The sequence below is a fragment of the Schistocerca gregaria genome, chromosome 2, assembly GCF_023897955.1.
Source record: "Schistocerca gregaria isolate iqSchGreg1 chromosome 2, iqSchGreg1.2, whole genome shotgun sequence".
Classification (NCBI taxonomy): domain Eukaryota; kingdom Metazoa; phylum Arthropoda; class Insecta; order Orthoptera; family Acrididae; genus Schistocerca; species Schistocerca gregaria.
The window spans coordinates 504,811,231-504,827,820 of record NC_064921.1 but is presented as its reverse complement, the minus strand read 5'-3'; the positions used below and the strand labels follow the sequence as shown (position 1 = coordinate 504,827,820).

Below are 16,590 nucleotides of genomic sequence, written 5' to 3'. Positions count from 1 at the left end.
GTCGGAAATGCACAATAAATAGAAAAACAAATTAAGTTAAGTTTGTTTGTAGACGCCAAGCCGCTGACTGCATGGTAGGTTTAAAGCTACCACCATACACGTTATGTGAGGTATGTAAACAAATGTACATATCGACATTATTTCCAAATTAATACAAAACCAAAATCTTGAAACATGTCATACATGGACAACAAGTAACGCCTAAAATCCGTGACATATGTCTTAACGTTCTACTGCCGTGGAAACTACTGTAACATCCTTAGCACTTAATCATCGCTCCGTTTTCAAATGTAAATGTTTTTGAGCAGTATAACCTACATGTGAGGTTAATATGTAACAATAATTGTGAAAAAACCCTGTAGATATTGCATAAATTGCTGAAACATGTCTAGGTGAAACAAAAGTTAAAAAAAGTGTCTTGCACATGACGGAAATCCTCTCCAGGTTTCTGTTTAACTTCGTAAGGCTTTGTCTTTCATTTTTTGATTCCCTTGAACCTAAGCCCACACACGTTCTAAGGTAGGGCTAGCTGCGGCGTGCTAAACCTCATGCGTGCACCGTATGTGGGCCGCAGGTAATCATTAGAGATAAATGGGAATGACAGAGGAAGGGGATGAGAGTTCTGAGGTGGCAAAAGCGGCGGATACTGCTTATTTGCTATGAAATGACGTTACAATATCAAACAGAAAGAATTTAAAGATTTAATTGACAATGAAAGAGCAAAAACTTACAATGATCGACAGGTAGGATTCATTGTTCTGTATATCACAAAGCACTTCGTGCTGAATTTGTAGGCGTGGAGGACGAGAAGAAATTGATGGTACGAATATTGAAATTTCTGAAGCGGTACGCATTATTCCATCCATTGTCAGTTGCAACAGTTTACAATGGAACTGAACGAAGAGTATGGAGATTCGACATATTACTGTAACTCCAAGGGGCATGTCTGGAACGATTTTTTGACTTAAAACTCACTATCGTAGAATTTATGAAGGAAAAAGGAGTGCAGGAACGAAAACTGGGACACCCAGAGTAGAGTGCAGATTTCGCATTTTGAGAGGGCTTGACTGCACACTGTCCACAGTAAGACATCGGAAGGTAACTTCTTTCTGATTTGATGTGGACACATTTAAAAAGAAAATTGCGTTTTAGAAGGGACACATTCTGACATAGGCAGTCTTGTCTGCTAAGTTCACTGGCGTTAATGAACACGCGAAGTCTGTAGAATTCATTGTGGTCTTGAAAGGATTGCAAGAAAAATTTCATAAAGATTTTGAGCACACTATCAATCTTACACCGGCTTCCCAGCTGTTTCCGAGACCGTTTGCCGTTTCAGTTGAAAGCGTTCTTATGTATGTGCAGATGTAACTGACTGATCTGCCAGTTAACTCCCGTCTTAATGACAAATCCTTTTACCTTAAAAATTGTCCAGAACGTCGACATTGCATTCATCAGGTACAATTTCCAATCTCGATAATGAGGCTGCAAAAAGTGCTGAATATTTCGATCGAAATATTTGTGTGAAATATAGTTTCTCGACTATGAAACTAAATAAATCAAAATTTTGTGGTAACTTGAGTGCGAAAATCAGTGAAACTGTCTGCATTTTTTTGTGTACCAACGGTCTGTACCAGGTAAAAATTATATTATGTCTTCAGCGCGGCAAAAGAAAAAAAGATCAAATGTGTGTGAAAATTTATGGGACTTAACTGCTAAGGTCATCAGTCCCTAAGCTTACACACTACTTAACCTAAATTATTCTAAGGACAAACACACACACACCCATGCCAGAGGGAGGACTCGACCCTCCGCCGGGACCAGCCGCACAGTGCAATACTGCAGCGCCCAAGACCGCTCTGCTAATCCCGCGCGGCAGCGTGCCGAAAGAAATTAAATAATACTGAAAATTTGTTTTGTTTGTGACGTATGTTGTTGAGAAATGTGAAATCTAAAACCAAGTAGTATACAGTGCAAGTGCTCTGCCATTTAAATGTGGCGCGTTCGCAGTTTTCCCCTCATCCTTCTCCTCGCGGCCAGAGAGCGTGACGTGGCGGTGGGGAAAACGTGAAGCGAGGCTGGGCGCTTTCGCACTCGTGCCCGGGAACGGCCTCCCCTGGTCTAAGGCATACAGGTGCTGCAAACGTTGTCCTCACCCGTGACGCCGGCGATGTCGATGGCTCTGGCGCGCAGCACGCGGCCGAACTCTCCCTCCCCCAGCGTCTTCTCCAGCAGCAGGCGAGAGCGCGGAAACTCCCACTGCGGGTCCACCTGCAGCACAGCCGTCACACTTACTGGAGGCTGCTGTCTGGCAATCATCTCACACACTTCCACATGTATAACACGCATAAAGCAATAAATTCATTTAGATGTAGATAACAGTAATAATGACACAGAATTACTGGCTTTACTCTCACTAATACGATATTTATTAGCTCTTACAGCACAGTGGAAGAAATAAGATGTTAACTACATAATTTTTATCTACATATGTAACACAGAAAATGTAGGATGCATGGCACCTGCTACCGATATGTATTTTTTTTGCTGAATTGTGTGTAAATATTTGTAGTTTAAACGCTTTCTTTTAATAAGTGAGTACATTGCTCTACTGTATGTGTAAATTTAGTTGGAATGCTGTTGACATTTCATTGTATTTATCTGTGTCTTACTGTGAAACTTATAAGCTATGGGGAAAATCCAAAGGAATTGTTATTTGCATCGACTAGCAAAGATAATAGCAGTGTTTGTGCGTTGTAAAATCTTTGGGTAAAGAGTTGTTGCGCGGAGCACGCGGAGACAGAGAGGAGGGCTCCTGCACTTGATGTGTGCGGGAGCCTGGCGTTAATGCTCTCGCAGTAGAGAGTACCATTTCGGCGGCATCATGTACGCGCGCCGACCAGATATCTAGTAGCAGGAGTAATGACAGTGGATGGGCGGAAGAGGCTGTATTAATTATGATTTCCCGTTCCTGTAATTAGCCGTGCTCCACAAGATGCTACCGTCATCAACAACAGCAGCAGTTCCAGCAACATAGATCCGTCCTCGGCTCCCAGTTTCGTCGTATGCACAGCACTGAACTAAGACTGTTCATTAGTAGAAAGTATTAACGGCTAACCCAGCAGCACAGCTGAATGTGATTTTATTCATAAAATTTATTTAAATGATAATCAGTTCAACTCAGGGCGATTGTGTCCTCATTGTCCTCAGACACTGTTGCTAAGCAGGGTACTTGTTCCTTTTTTCTCTTATATGCTAAACGAGTGTCAGAAGAGACAAACTGAATAGTTACAGCCAGTTTATTAATGAAGAATTGTAACCTCAATCGACTTTCGATGAACTGTTTTACAACGGAGGCTTCAGTAAATGAAAAAAGTAAAGCAATTTCATTTTCCAAGTTCGAGAATCAGTCGCTGGAAAAAAAATCCAAAGCTAAAGAAATGCACAAATTAAGGGTGCGGAAGCTTTATTTCACATGTAACTTGGAGCACATGGCTGTTTGGTTTGGTATGTATTCTATTATTATTTCTGTTCAAGTCAGTAAAAAGACTCAGTTGTTTAGACAATAATTTGAAATCCAATTTGCGAAATAAGTAAAAAGTGCTTTTTTCTATATTTCTTTGTTGACGTTACGTTGACGCCACTGAAAATCATTGTTCACGTAACAAAGTTCAGTACTAACATACAGTTTAATTACATATTTTCAAATTATTGCTCGATTTTTTTCCAAAATTTTAATGGTAAACATAACATAAGAGTGACTTCTCAGTTTTCTTTATCATTACATACTCACTTAAAATTAGTGTAAAAAAACGTGACAACCGTCAGTTGGCACGTCAGTGTTTAATAATACATGTTTTCCTTTTCCATCATCTTGTACATGATTTTGGATCTAAATTGCCCTATTGGACTGGCGACCGTTTACTAATTCCTTTTCGTTCATTAGTGTAACTGTTGGATTCACGATCAGTGGTACCCCTTTTCTGTCCTGTGTTGTTCGTGAGTGAATGCACAAAATAACTTCAATTTTTCTAAATTATAACCCTGTTCGGTTTAATTACTTTTTATTTTCAGTAGACTTTTCCATCAGAAGGTTCTGTTGTATACTTTCCTCCTACTTATCGTTATTATTTCTTCGGGAAAGGTAGCCTTATCCAATTAGTAAAAATCCATTAGGCATACAAGCGATCCACGGTCATATTTTGTATCGCAAGCAGGATAGGCCGATTAGTAAGGGGGAGGTTACACATATACTTCCTATGAAGCTGACAAAAGTGCATAGTGATGTATTTTAAACTAAAATATTGGTAACCAATACATTCGATAGACTTTATGTTCCATAGAACCATTGTGAGCGGATCTACATCTGCATGGATACTCTGTAAGTCACACTTAAGTGCCTGTCATATGGTTCATCGAACCACCTTCACAATAATTGTGTATTATTCCACTCTCCAACAGCGTGCAGAAAAAATGAACACGTATCTCTTTCCGTGCGAGCTCTGATTTCCCTTACTTTACTATGATGATCGTTTCTTCCTATGTAGGTCGGCCCCAACAAAGTACACTCCTGGAAATGGAAAAAAGAACACATTGACACCGGTGTGTCAGACCCACCATACTTGCTCCGGACACTGCGAGAGGGCTGTACAAGCAATGATCACATGCACGGCACAGCGGACACATCAGGAACCGCGGTGTTGGCCGTCGAATGGCGCTAGCTGCGCAGCATTTGTGCACCGCCGCCGTCAGTGTCAGCCATTTTGCTGTGGCATACGGAGCTCCATCTAGGTCTTGGTAGCATGCCGCGACAGCGTGGACGTGAACCGTATGTGCAGTTGACGGACTTTGAGCGAGGGCGTATAGTGGGCATGCGGGAGGCCGGGTGGACGTACCGCCGAATTGCTCAACACGTGGGGCGTGAGGTCTCCACAGTACATCGATGTTGTCGCCAGTGGTCGGTGGAAGGTGCACGTGCCCGTCGACCTGGGACCGGACCGCAGCGACGCACGGATGCACGCCAAGACCGTAGGATCCTACGCAGTGCCGTAAGGGAACGCACCGCCACTTCCCAGCAAATTAGGGACACTGTTGCTCCTGGGGTATCGGCGAGGACCATTCGCAACCGTCTCCATGAAGCTGGGCTACGGTCCCGCACACCGTTAGGCCGTCTTCCGCTCACGCCCCAACATCGTGCAGCCAGCCTCCAGTGGTGTCGCGACAGGCGTGAATGGAGGGACGAATGGAGACGTGTCGTCTTCAGCGATGAGAGTCGCTTCTGCCTTGGAGCCAATGATGGTCGTATGCGTGTTTGGCGCCGTGCAGGTGAGCGCCACAATCAGGACTGCATACGACCGAGGCACACAGGGCCAACACCCGGCATCATGGTGTGGGGAGCGATCTCCTACACTGGCCGTACACCTCTGGTGATCGTCGAGGGGACACTGAATAGTGCACGGTACATCCAAACCGTCATCGAACCCATCGTTCTACCATTCCTAGACCGGCAAGGGAACTTGCTGTTCCAACAGGACACTGCACGTCCGCATGTATCCCGTGCCACCCAACGTGCTCTAGAAGGTGTAAGTCGACTACCCTGGCCAGCAAGACCTCCGGATCTGTCCCCCAATGAGCATGTTTGGGACTCACGCGGTCTGCACGTCCAGCACGAACGCTGGTCCAACTGAGGCGCCAGGTGGAAATGGCATGGCAAGACGTTCCACAGGACTACATCCAGCATCTCTACGATCGTCTCCTTGGGAGAATAGCAGCCTGCATTGGTGCGAAAGGTGGATATACACTGTACTATTGCCGACATTGTGCATGCTCTGTTGCCTGTGTCTATGTGCCTGTGGTTCTGTCAGTGTGATCATATGATGTATCTGACCCCAGGAATGTGTCAATAAAGTTTCCCCTTCCTGGGACAATGAATTCACGGTGTTCTTATTTCAATTTCCAGGAGTGTATTTTCAGCTTCATAGGAGAAAACTGGTGATCGAAATTTCTTAAGAAAATCCCGCTGCATAACCATACTATAGTTGTGTTATTAATAATTATAGTAACTGGAGGCTATGCCCTAACCTGTATACTATTTATTGCCTATACCAACCGAAATATACTTCAGGGACATTTAACTGAAGCCATCTGAACAACATTACCAACCACGCCTACGTTTTAATGACGTCCACCCCAAATTCTGCATCATGTCCGTCACGTGTCTGAATGACACGTATGATACTGCAACTGTTTCCGTCGGCTCCTCTCTCGGGTAGAATGTTTCTGGCACGGTTGGCTCGACTGCTCGACTGTTGTCGAAGAGCGCTGCTGACCCTCCCCTCCCGCCTCCCCATCACGTTACTTCACGCCCCCTGTGAGCGCAGCATCTGTTGCATCGTCCTTGTTTTCTATTTCCTCTCTCCCCTACCTACCACCACTGTGCAACACAACGAAATTTCCTGATTACTACTGAGTAACTGCTTCGTTTACTGTCCCTTCTTGTCGACTTCCGGTTGCTTAATGGTGTTTGGGGAAGCCGTGCCCTCCTCCTGCCATAGTACCGGAGGCGCTCCACATGTGCTCATCTCCCATAATCCCTACCTGCCGTCTCCTTGCAAAGAAAGATCAGTTTTCCCCATTTGCATTTTCTGATTGGCTGTTTTTTTTTAAGTATAGTTTATATTTCCCTCTCATGTTACCGTACAAAAATAAAAAAAAAGCGAGTAAGTGCTTGAAATGCTCAGCACAGTTGACTGCCATTTCAAGAACCCGCGTTCGATTCCCGGTACGCCATGGATTTTTCCTTGGTGGGAGGCCAACTAAGCGCTTACTCGACCGATTATTAGCGGTTCCAAGATCAAAAAACCCGACAACGACCGGAACAACGCTGATTATTAAACAGTTAACTTCGCGATCTTTTGTAAAAAAGGTAATTACTTACGATTTGCTGATATGCATTTCCTCACATCTGGTCTGGAAGTCGCACTACCACTTTTATCACTGCCATATAATCACATCTTTGTGTTATTGCCTTCCACACAAAGATGTGATTATATTACTTTTTTTACAAAAAATCTTTAAGTGAACTGTTTGATAATCTATAACTAACAAAACTGTATCGTTATAGATCCCACTGATGAGGCTTTAGAACAGGAGAAGGCGAAACCCGTATGGGATAAATAAAGCAACTGGCAGCAGGAAAAGGCAGTTTTATTTACAAAACAAGTACTGCTGCTCTTGGTCGTAAAGTGAAGGTCGTCGGCCTCTGCATTGTCTGTAGTGAGAGGTAATGGCTGAAATTTGGTCTTGTCGACGCACTCTTGACACTGTGGATCTCGGAATATTGAACTGCCTAACGATTTCCGAAATGGAAAGTCCCATGGGTCTAGTTTCAACTACCATTCCGCGTTCAGAGTGGTTAATCCCGTCGTGCGGCCGTAAGGACGTCGGAAGCCTTTTCTCATGAATCACCTGAGTGCAAATGGCAGCTCCACCAAATCACTGTCCTTTGGTACCGTGTTCACGCGATAATACTGCAATTTTTATATGTGCATAGCGCTAACCCATGACTTGTGTCACCTCAGTGTAGCCTATATACAGGGTCATTCAGCTACCACTACCGCTGTCCTTTTATGTCACCCGCAACGTTCATTAACCATGCGTAAGTTTTTCGTGTTCTGTCGCTCGCTGTACTAGAGTACAGAAAAAATGAATAGGATATATTGTTAGAAAATTTAAGGTACTTAAATTTTGTACGAGAATGCGTTACGCTGTAGGCCACAGTTTTAAAGCTATTCAAGAAAAATGTCAGAAGTGACCTGTAAATGCGCCTTCACGCCTACACTCATTCTTCACCAGTCTATTTCTTGCTCGTAGCACTCCCTCCTAACAATGTACGAAAATATCCGACTAAGCGAACTATTCCCAATATTCGACCGTTTTTGTCTCTATTTATTGGCTATCAGCATGTTGTTGTTGTTGTGGTCTTCAGTCCTGAGACTGGTTTGATGCAGCTCTCCATGCTGCTCTATCCTATGCAAGCTTCTTAACTCCTCAGTAATTACTGCAACCTACATCCTTCTGAATCTGCTTACTGTATTCATCTCTTGGTCTCCCTCTAAGATTTTTACTCGCCACGCTGTCCTCCAATACTAAATTTCTGATCCCTTGATACCTCAGAACATGTCCTACCAACCGATCCCTTCTTCTTGTCAAGTTGTGCCACAAACTCCTCTTCTCCCCAATTCTATTCAATACCTCCTCATTAGTTATGTGATCTACTCATCTAATCTTGAGCATTCTTCTGTAGCACCACATTTCAAAGGTTGTATTCTCTTCTTGTCTGAACTATTTATCGTTCATGTTTCACTTCCATACATGGCTACACTCCATACAAATACTTTCAGAAACGACTTCCTGACACTTAAATCTATTGTCGATGTTAACAAATTTCTCTTCTTCAGAAACGCTTTCCTTGCCATTGCCATTTTATATCCTCTCTACTTCGACCGTCATCAGTTATTTTTCTCCCCAAATAGGAAAACTCCTTTACTACTTTAAGTGTCTCCTTTCCTAGTCTAATTCCTTCAGTATCACCCGACTTAATTGGACTATATTCCAATATCCTTGTTTTGCTTTTGTTCATATTCATGTTATATCCTCCTTTCAAGACACTGTCCATTCCTTTCAACTGCTCTTCCAAGTCCTTTGCTGTCTCTGACAGAACTACAATGTCATCAGCGAACCCCAAAGTTTTTATTTCTTCTCCATGGATTTTAATACCTACTCCGAATTTTTCTTTTGTTTCCTTTACTGTTTGTAGCATAGTCGGCTATTTCTTTATCACCATTAATTTGAACGTTTCCGGGTAATGAAAGAGAAACGACTTTTGTAAGATTTACACTAAAACTAATTACGTTGACAATTCAATCCCAGACTTAACATTTACAAGCACAGTAGTTTCGTAGTGAGAGTGCATGGCGAATACAACAATGCCATTGACTATTTTATGCTGTTAATAACTCACAAAATTGTTAGGTAAAATTTACAAAAACGTCAATTTTATAATTTCTAAGTGCTCAGTTAAGCTGATGTCGTAGTAAGGTCAGTAATGAAGGTCAGAAAGGTCAAATGCTGGAAATAATTCGTAGTAAATCGTACAGTTAGTAATTTTTGTACATTCGTAGGAGGGAGTCCATCAACAACATACTACAGAGATTTTTGTCGATGGGGGTTGAGTGTGAGGTCACTTAAGTAAGTTTTCTTGAATAAGTCGAAAACTACGGCTACCAGCTGAAACGTGTCCTAGAACAAATTTTAACTGCGGATATTTTCTACAGAAGGTCCTGTCCATTTTTATATGAAGAACTGACAGTTTGCGCTTCGCGAGCGTGAGAATATGAAATTTCGCTCGTGGTTTTCGAAGACAAGAAATAACAATTCAGGCTGCATAAAATTACATCGGTAGGGGCGGCTAAATCACCCTCTATAGTTATTACTGCATAGACTTAGGCTATCTAAGAGTGTTGTGTTAAACTGTTTTTTAAAAATTCTGTCTAAGGGAGAAGGTTTTTTCTTATAAATGTATAGACGAAGACATGCATGGATGCATGAACCGTTATTTCAGACAAATTCTGAGGCGAAACAATGCTTTCTAGTCGTTTATGTACTAGAAAACAGGGCTTTTATTTGAACACTTTACCTCTTTCGTGTTAAACACCGCCATGTCTTTTTCGGTGTCAATTTCGTGGTGGTAATGATTCTTTCGACTTACCTAATATGATAGATAATTTCAGAAAAATATACGAAAGAAACAAGTATAAGTGCAATATAAATTAAACAGAGACACACAAACTCTACACAGCCACATAAAAAGTTATTGTGAACATCGAAAAATACGAAAAGTATAAAAGATGGTTAAAGTCTAGATCACTTCAATTTAGACTATATTTAAGATAAACAGTAAAGAAACTCTTTTTTGTATGTATTATATCATCTTTATTTTTTAAACGCTTTAATTACTGTGGGAAATTACCGGTATCAACGACGAATAATTCACAATTCTTTTACATATTATTCATCGTTTTTATTGTAGAACTGAATTACATTTTATTTATTAATATAACTTAAAATTAAATTTGATAATGTTTCTTCAGTATAATTAATAATTTTAACCAAGTGTTCTGTGAAGACTCGGTACCTTTCACAACTTTTCAATATAGTTCTTGTGAACAGGTTTCAGTCCAGTGTCGGAATGGGGGCAATAGCTTTAAAGCAGGACCTAAAGTAGCCACCCACTTTATAATTTTTTACAGCTGTCTCTATCCTGTTGTCCGTCTTCAAGCACTTCTTCTTCCTCTTCTTTCCTTCGATATTCATTTCCACTTCATGCAGATGCACATTATGAGCCTCTTTTCCTTCTTCAAGCATTTCACTAAGTAGTTTTTTTTTTTTAGTGTGGTTTCCAATAATATTATTTACTTTGTTGTGCTACGCTTCAATGGCATCCGCCGTTGGATGGATTTTTCCATGTCATTTCCACACTGCGATTGGAATATCACCGTCTACAGTCAGGTATACACAAAAAAGTCAAAAACTGAGGGAGCCTTTCGTTATCAGGAGCATGCGCATGAATCTCAACTCAGCCATTACTTACGTCCGATGGTTTTACAGATGCTAACGCTGTGCACATGCTGAGGTGAAGTCTTAAATCTCCGTTCTGACGGTAATCGTCAGTAAGATCGAAATACTGAATTTTTCTCTAGAAGGCGATAGATTAGAGGACAGATACATTTTTAACAGAAGGAAGGAAAAATAAATCATGAAAAAGTCTTCCAAGTTTTTAGGAACGTAACATTCAAGAGCTGCAGCCAGCAGTTTCCACAAATCTACACCATAAATGAATGCGGGCTTAGAATGCTCCAGCGGTGAAACAGAAATTCTTCCTATTGTATTTACTGTGCTGTTATTAAGAAGGATGTCACCTATGTTGGCGTGTTTCGTCTGATTAAACAAGCAGTTTATTTACCAGTGGTGCCCAAGAAAAGTGAATGTCGATATTTAGGCAGCTGCGATATTGTCCTATCAAACGAAATAAGTGAGTGTTATTTCCATATGAAGATTAATTTCATTACAGTTCTTGGGCCATTGTGGGTTCTCCATGCTTGACTCCACTGATAACGCAAGCTGCTTTTCAGTCTTAGTGAGGTATAACAAGAAACTAATCTTTGTTACAGAGTCCTCATTCCATCCACATAAATCTCTGATAACGGCGGAACACTGGACCACCGCAGACATATGTACCTGTAATAATCACGTGGCAGAGACCTGTCAAGTCACTTGAGCAGCGCGTCCATGTTAATCAGGTGGGAACGGCCGACTGATATCCGGTGTCTGCAGTTATTTACATAACCGAAGGCATTTACGTAATCTAGAAAGGCTAAATACGTTCCTGCATTACATTCGCTCCTTTTGTCTATTAACTGCTTCGAACGTTCACCGCTCAGTATAACTTACTGGGTGCTATTCGACATTCATTGAACGATTCACATTTCCCCATGTCAGAAAAGTTTCAGAACAGACTTTTTAAAAAAATAGAAAATTACATTTACCAAGTAATTTCATTTACTCCTGTCGAAGTAGTCCCCTCGGCCATCGATATACAGTTGCCAACGCTTCTAGAGGTCTTGGAAGCAAGCAAGGGAATTTTCAACTGCGATGCCTATGAGCTCAGTTGTTATAGCACGCTGGATCTCTGCGATGGCTTGATGAAGCATTCTGTCAGCCGCCCTTTAACTTGTGGAAGCAAGAAAAAATCCCAAGGCGAGAGGTCAGGCGAGTATAGCGGATGTGGGATGATAATAACGGAATGTCTGGCCAGATATACTCGGTAACAGATGGTGTTCCATAGTGATGCCGTAAGAACCAGTCCTGACAATGCCACAAATCATGGCGGTGATGTCGGATTGCCTGTCACAAACGTTTCAGGACTTCGATGTAAAGAGTTTGGTTCGCTGTTTGACCTAGACGAATATAAGCATAGTGAACTAATCGTTTATTATCAAATAATGCTATCAGCATTGTCTTTGGTCCCTTAGGTTGTGGTTTGAGTTTTTTCGACTCTGGCGATGCAGAACTCCGCCATTCAACAATATAATGCTTCGTGTGAGGGTCATACTGGTAGCACCAAATTTCATCTCCATCAATAATCTTGGAGAGAAATGAGGTTTCACGTCTGGTTCTGTTCAGTAGTTCCGCAGGAATTCTTCGTACTTCCTCTTTCTGTTCGTCTGTTAGTGTGTGAGAGATGAGTTTTGCATTAATCTTCGCGTAAAACCTTATGGCAACCATCATTATTCAAATTAAGTTATTTCGGTATCGCACGCACAATTACATGACGGCATTCTTGCAATAAATGCCTTACACGATCCACGTTTGCATCGTTATATGCTGTAGATGGGTGACGAGCTCTGGGAGAGTCTTGCAGCGAATATCTGCCTCGAAAAAACCTTTTGTGCCACTCGAAAGCACGACTTCTTGAAAGTGCCTCGCCTGCATATGTTTGCGTAATCATTGTCCAGGTTTCACTAGCGGTTTTCCCGAGCTTAACGCAGAACTCTTTGCTCACAATCAGCATCCATTATGTCACCGTAACTAATGCGCCAAGAACCATCGAACTACAGACCTATATCATTGACGTCGGTTTGCAGTAGGGTTTTGGAGCATATACTGTATTTAGACATTATGACTCACCTCGAAGGGAACGGCCTATTGATACGTAATCAGCATGGTTTAATAAAATATCGTTCCTGTGCAACGCAGCTAGCTCTTTATTCGCACGAAGTAATGGCCGCTATCGACAGGGGATCTCAAGTTGATTCCGTATTTCTAGATTTACGAAAAGCTTTTGACACCGTTCCTCACAAGTGACTTCTAATCAAGCTGCGGGCCTATGGGGTATCGTCTCAGTTGTGCGACTGGATTCGTGATTTCCTGTCAGGAAGGTCGCAGTTCGTAGTAATAGGCGGCAAATCATCGAGTAAAACTGAAGTGATATCAGGTGTTCCCCAGCGAAGCGTCCTGGGACCTCTGCTGTTCCTGATCTATATAAATGACCTGGGTGACAATCTGAGCAGTTCTCTTAGGTTGTTCGCAGATGATGCTGTAATTTACCGTCTAGTAACGTCATCCGAAGACTAGTATCAGTTGCAAAGCGATTTAGAAAAGAATGTTGTATGGTGTGGCAGGTGCTAGTTGACGCTAAATAACGAAAAGCGTGAGGTGATCCACATGAGTTCCAAAAGAAATCCGTTGGAATTCGATTACTCGATAAATAGTACAATTCTCAAGGCTGTCAATTCAGCTTAGTACCTGGGTGTTAAAATTACGAACAACTTCAGTTGGAAAGACCACATAGATACTATTGCGGGGAAGGCGAGCCAAACGTTGCGTTTCATTGGCAGGACACTTAGAAGATGCAACAAGTCCACTACAGAGACAGCTTACACTACACTCGTTCGTCCTCTGTTAGAATATTGCTGCGCGCTGTGAGATCCTTACCAGGTGGGATTGACGGAGGACATCCAAAGGGTGCAAAAAAGAGCAGCAGGGGAGAGAGTGTGGCAGATATGATACGAGAATTGGGATGGAAGTCATTATAGCAAAGACGTTTTTCGTCGCGGCGAGATCTTTTTACGAAATTTCAGTCACAAACTTTCTCTTCCGAATGCGAAAATATTTTGTTGAGCCCAATCTACATAGGTAGGAATGATCATCAAAATAAAATAAGAGAAATCAGAGCTCGAACAGAAAGGTTTAGGTGTTCGTTATTCCCACGCGCTGTTCGGGAGTAGAATGGTAGAGAAATAGCATGATTGTGGTTCGATGAACCCTCTGCCAAGCACTTAAATGTGAATTTCAGAGTAATCATGTATATGTAGATGAAACGAAAGAGTGTGTTGCTAAACACAGCCCTGCCACCTAGTGAGTTTGCGCGGGAACGTGGCCAAGGTCATTTCGAGGACGCACATACACCAGGTAACATAAAAACAATTTCTTTTTCCTTTTCAGTGTAGCAAACTCGTAAATAATTGAAACTACGTGCCGGGCCGAGACTCGAATTCGGGTCCTTTGTCATTCGCGGGCAAGCGCTCTACCAACTGAGCTACCCAAGCACGACTCACGCGTCGTTCTCACAGCTTTACTTCTGCCAGTACCCCGTCTTCTTCTTTCCAAACTTTACAGAAGCTCTCCTGCGAACATTGCAGAACTAGCACTCCTGAAAGAAAGGATATTGCGGAGACATGGCTTAGCCACAGCCTGGGGGATGTTTCCAGAATGATATGTTCACGCTGCAGCGGAGTGTGCGCTGATATGAAACTTCCTGGCAGATTAAAACTGACGGATCGTGAGTCGTTTTAATCTGCCAGGAAGTTTCATATCTGCGCACACTCCGCTGCAGAGTGAACATCTCATTCTGGTCTCGTAAATAATTTTAAAAAAAACGCGAAATTTCTCCGCTCGCGGCAGAAGTGGAAGACGAAGACGCAAAGTGGTGCGCCTCAGCAGAGGTTCGGCTGCTGCTGGCTGGAGCTGCCTCCAGCAGCGGGTGGGTACTCACCGGCGGCCTGGCGTCGTGCGGCAGCAGGCGGTGGGCGCGCTGCACGTAGTCCGACGCGGAGGCCGCCGCCGCGCCCGCCGCCGCCAGCTTCCGCTCGCACTGGGCGCGTCTGCACAGCCTGCGACACCACACACAGTGCGTCGCGTCAAACCGCTTCGCAGCAACCTCCGCAGCTCGTCCGCTACTCGGACGACATTGTTCTACAATGGTAAAAATGAATGATGCATATGGACGAAACTTAAACACTGCACGTTGCGACCCAGAAGATGCTCTCAATAGACTGGTTGGTTTGCAATGTAATTCTAGCGGAAGCAGCCCATGTTCAAACCGTGAGAAGGCAGTTGTGTAGTCTGTGCCAACCGAGTCACCTTTAAACGTTGCACTACTTGCGCTGTGTGTATTACAGGTATTGTGTTGCTACAGGATGGTTCGGACGACAATCGGAGGCTTCATACAGACACTCTGATGGAGCGGGGAATGAAACACGTAGACGTCGCTGTTAACCAAATTAAAGTCTCTAGAATATGGGACAAGTGTCTTCCGACAGCATCAGTTGACGATCATCAAAGAAGTGGCCGTAGAAGAAAAACAGGTGTGTGGGACCCATATCTGGGTCTAACAGAAAGCAGGAACCTTCAACACAATGCTACACTTCTACGGCCGGCCTTGGTGGCCGAGCGGTTCTAGGCGCTTCAGTCTGGAACCGCGCTACTGCTACGGTCGCAGGTTCGAATCCTGCCTCGGGCATGGATGCGTGTGATGTACTTAGGTTAGTTAGGTTTAAGTAGTTCTAAGTTCTAGGGGACTGATGACCTCAGATGTTATGACTCATAGTGCTCAGAGCCATTTGAACACTTCTACGGCGATAGTTCCAAACAACTGCAGGAGAGCAGGTGTCAACACGAACTATACAAAATAGGTTCCATAAGCAGAGACTGCGTCCCACAATACCTCTCAAGGCTCCTTATCTAAATAGTGTTCAAAGAGAGGCCACTGTCGCATGGGCACGAAACCACTCTTTGTGCAGAAGCGGGACACAACGCGCTTTTCTGACGAGATCCGTATCATTCTCCGCCCGGGGAATACTGATATTCCTATGTGGAGAAACAAGGACACAGTTTACTCCCTAACTGTATCTTAGACCGCCACCTTATCAAGGCCATCCAGTTAAGTTTTGTCCGCCACCGGTAGCTGAGTGGTCAGTGTCAATCCTAAGGGCCCGGGCTCGATTCCCGACTGGGTCGGGGATTTTCTCCGCTCAGGGACTGGGTGTTGTGTTGTCCTAATCATCACCATTTCATGCCCATCGAAGCGCAAGTCGCCGAAGTGGCGTCAAATCGAGAGACTTGGACCCCGCGAACAGTCGACCTCACGGGAGGCCCTAGTCACACGACATTCACAGTTAAGTTTTGGGGCAGAATCACGTATGGCCGCAGGACACTCCCTTGCGCCACTACTTGGGGGGCTGACTCGTGTGAAATACTGGGACGACATCCTTGCACGGGTTGTGGCTCCATTTGGTGAACATATTGGAGCAACATTAACGCTTATGGACGACAATGCACGCCCCCCCCTCCTCATGACAGTCTTCTGAGCACCTTCCTACTGGAGCACAGAATCGGTTGGATGGAATGGCCTCCATATTCTCCAGATCTCAGTTGTGTTGATAGTGTATGGATCATGTTAAAACAAGTGGTTTGTAATCTTCCTGTCCTACCAGAGACCTTACAGCGCACCATCGGTCGCTGTGGAGGAATGGGACAATATTCCACAGGCTAACCTGGACAAACTTGGTAAGGAGTATGCCTAACCGCATTCAAAAGTGTCTCCAATTATGAAGAGGGCCAATTATCTCAAAAAGAATGTGTTATGCAAGGTGACAGTGAAAACATTCTGTAGTGTTTGCAGTGGAATCTTTTCTAAGGCGTTGTTTGTGTTTATCAAGTGGAAATGTGTTTATCTTCACTATTTTTGTTTTC

General features: G+C 43.4%; 1 protein-coding gene across 1 annotated transcript in view; it reads right to left on the bottom strand.

The window, feature by feature from the left end:
• The window catches only part of LOC126328891 (uncharacterized), a 389,478-nt gene that overhangs the window by 61,671 nt on the left and 311,217 nt on the right, over window positions 1–16,590 (bottom strand). The window contains exons 13-14 of the mRNA XM_049996076.1: window positions 14,612–14,729; window positions 2,154–2,268 (exon numbers count right to left, since the gene is read on the bottom strand). Of these exons, the coding sequence (XP_049852033.1) occupies window positions 2,154–2,268; window positions 14,612–14,729 (233 nt within the window). The remainder of the gene's footprint in view (window positions 1–2,153; window positions 2,269–14,611; window positions 14,730–16,590) is intronic.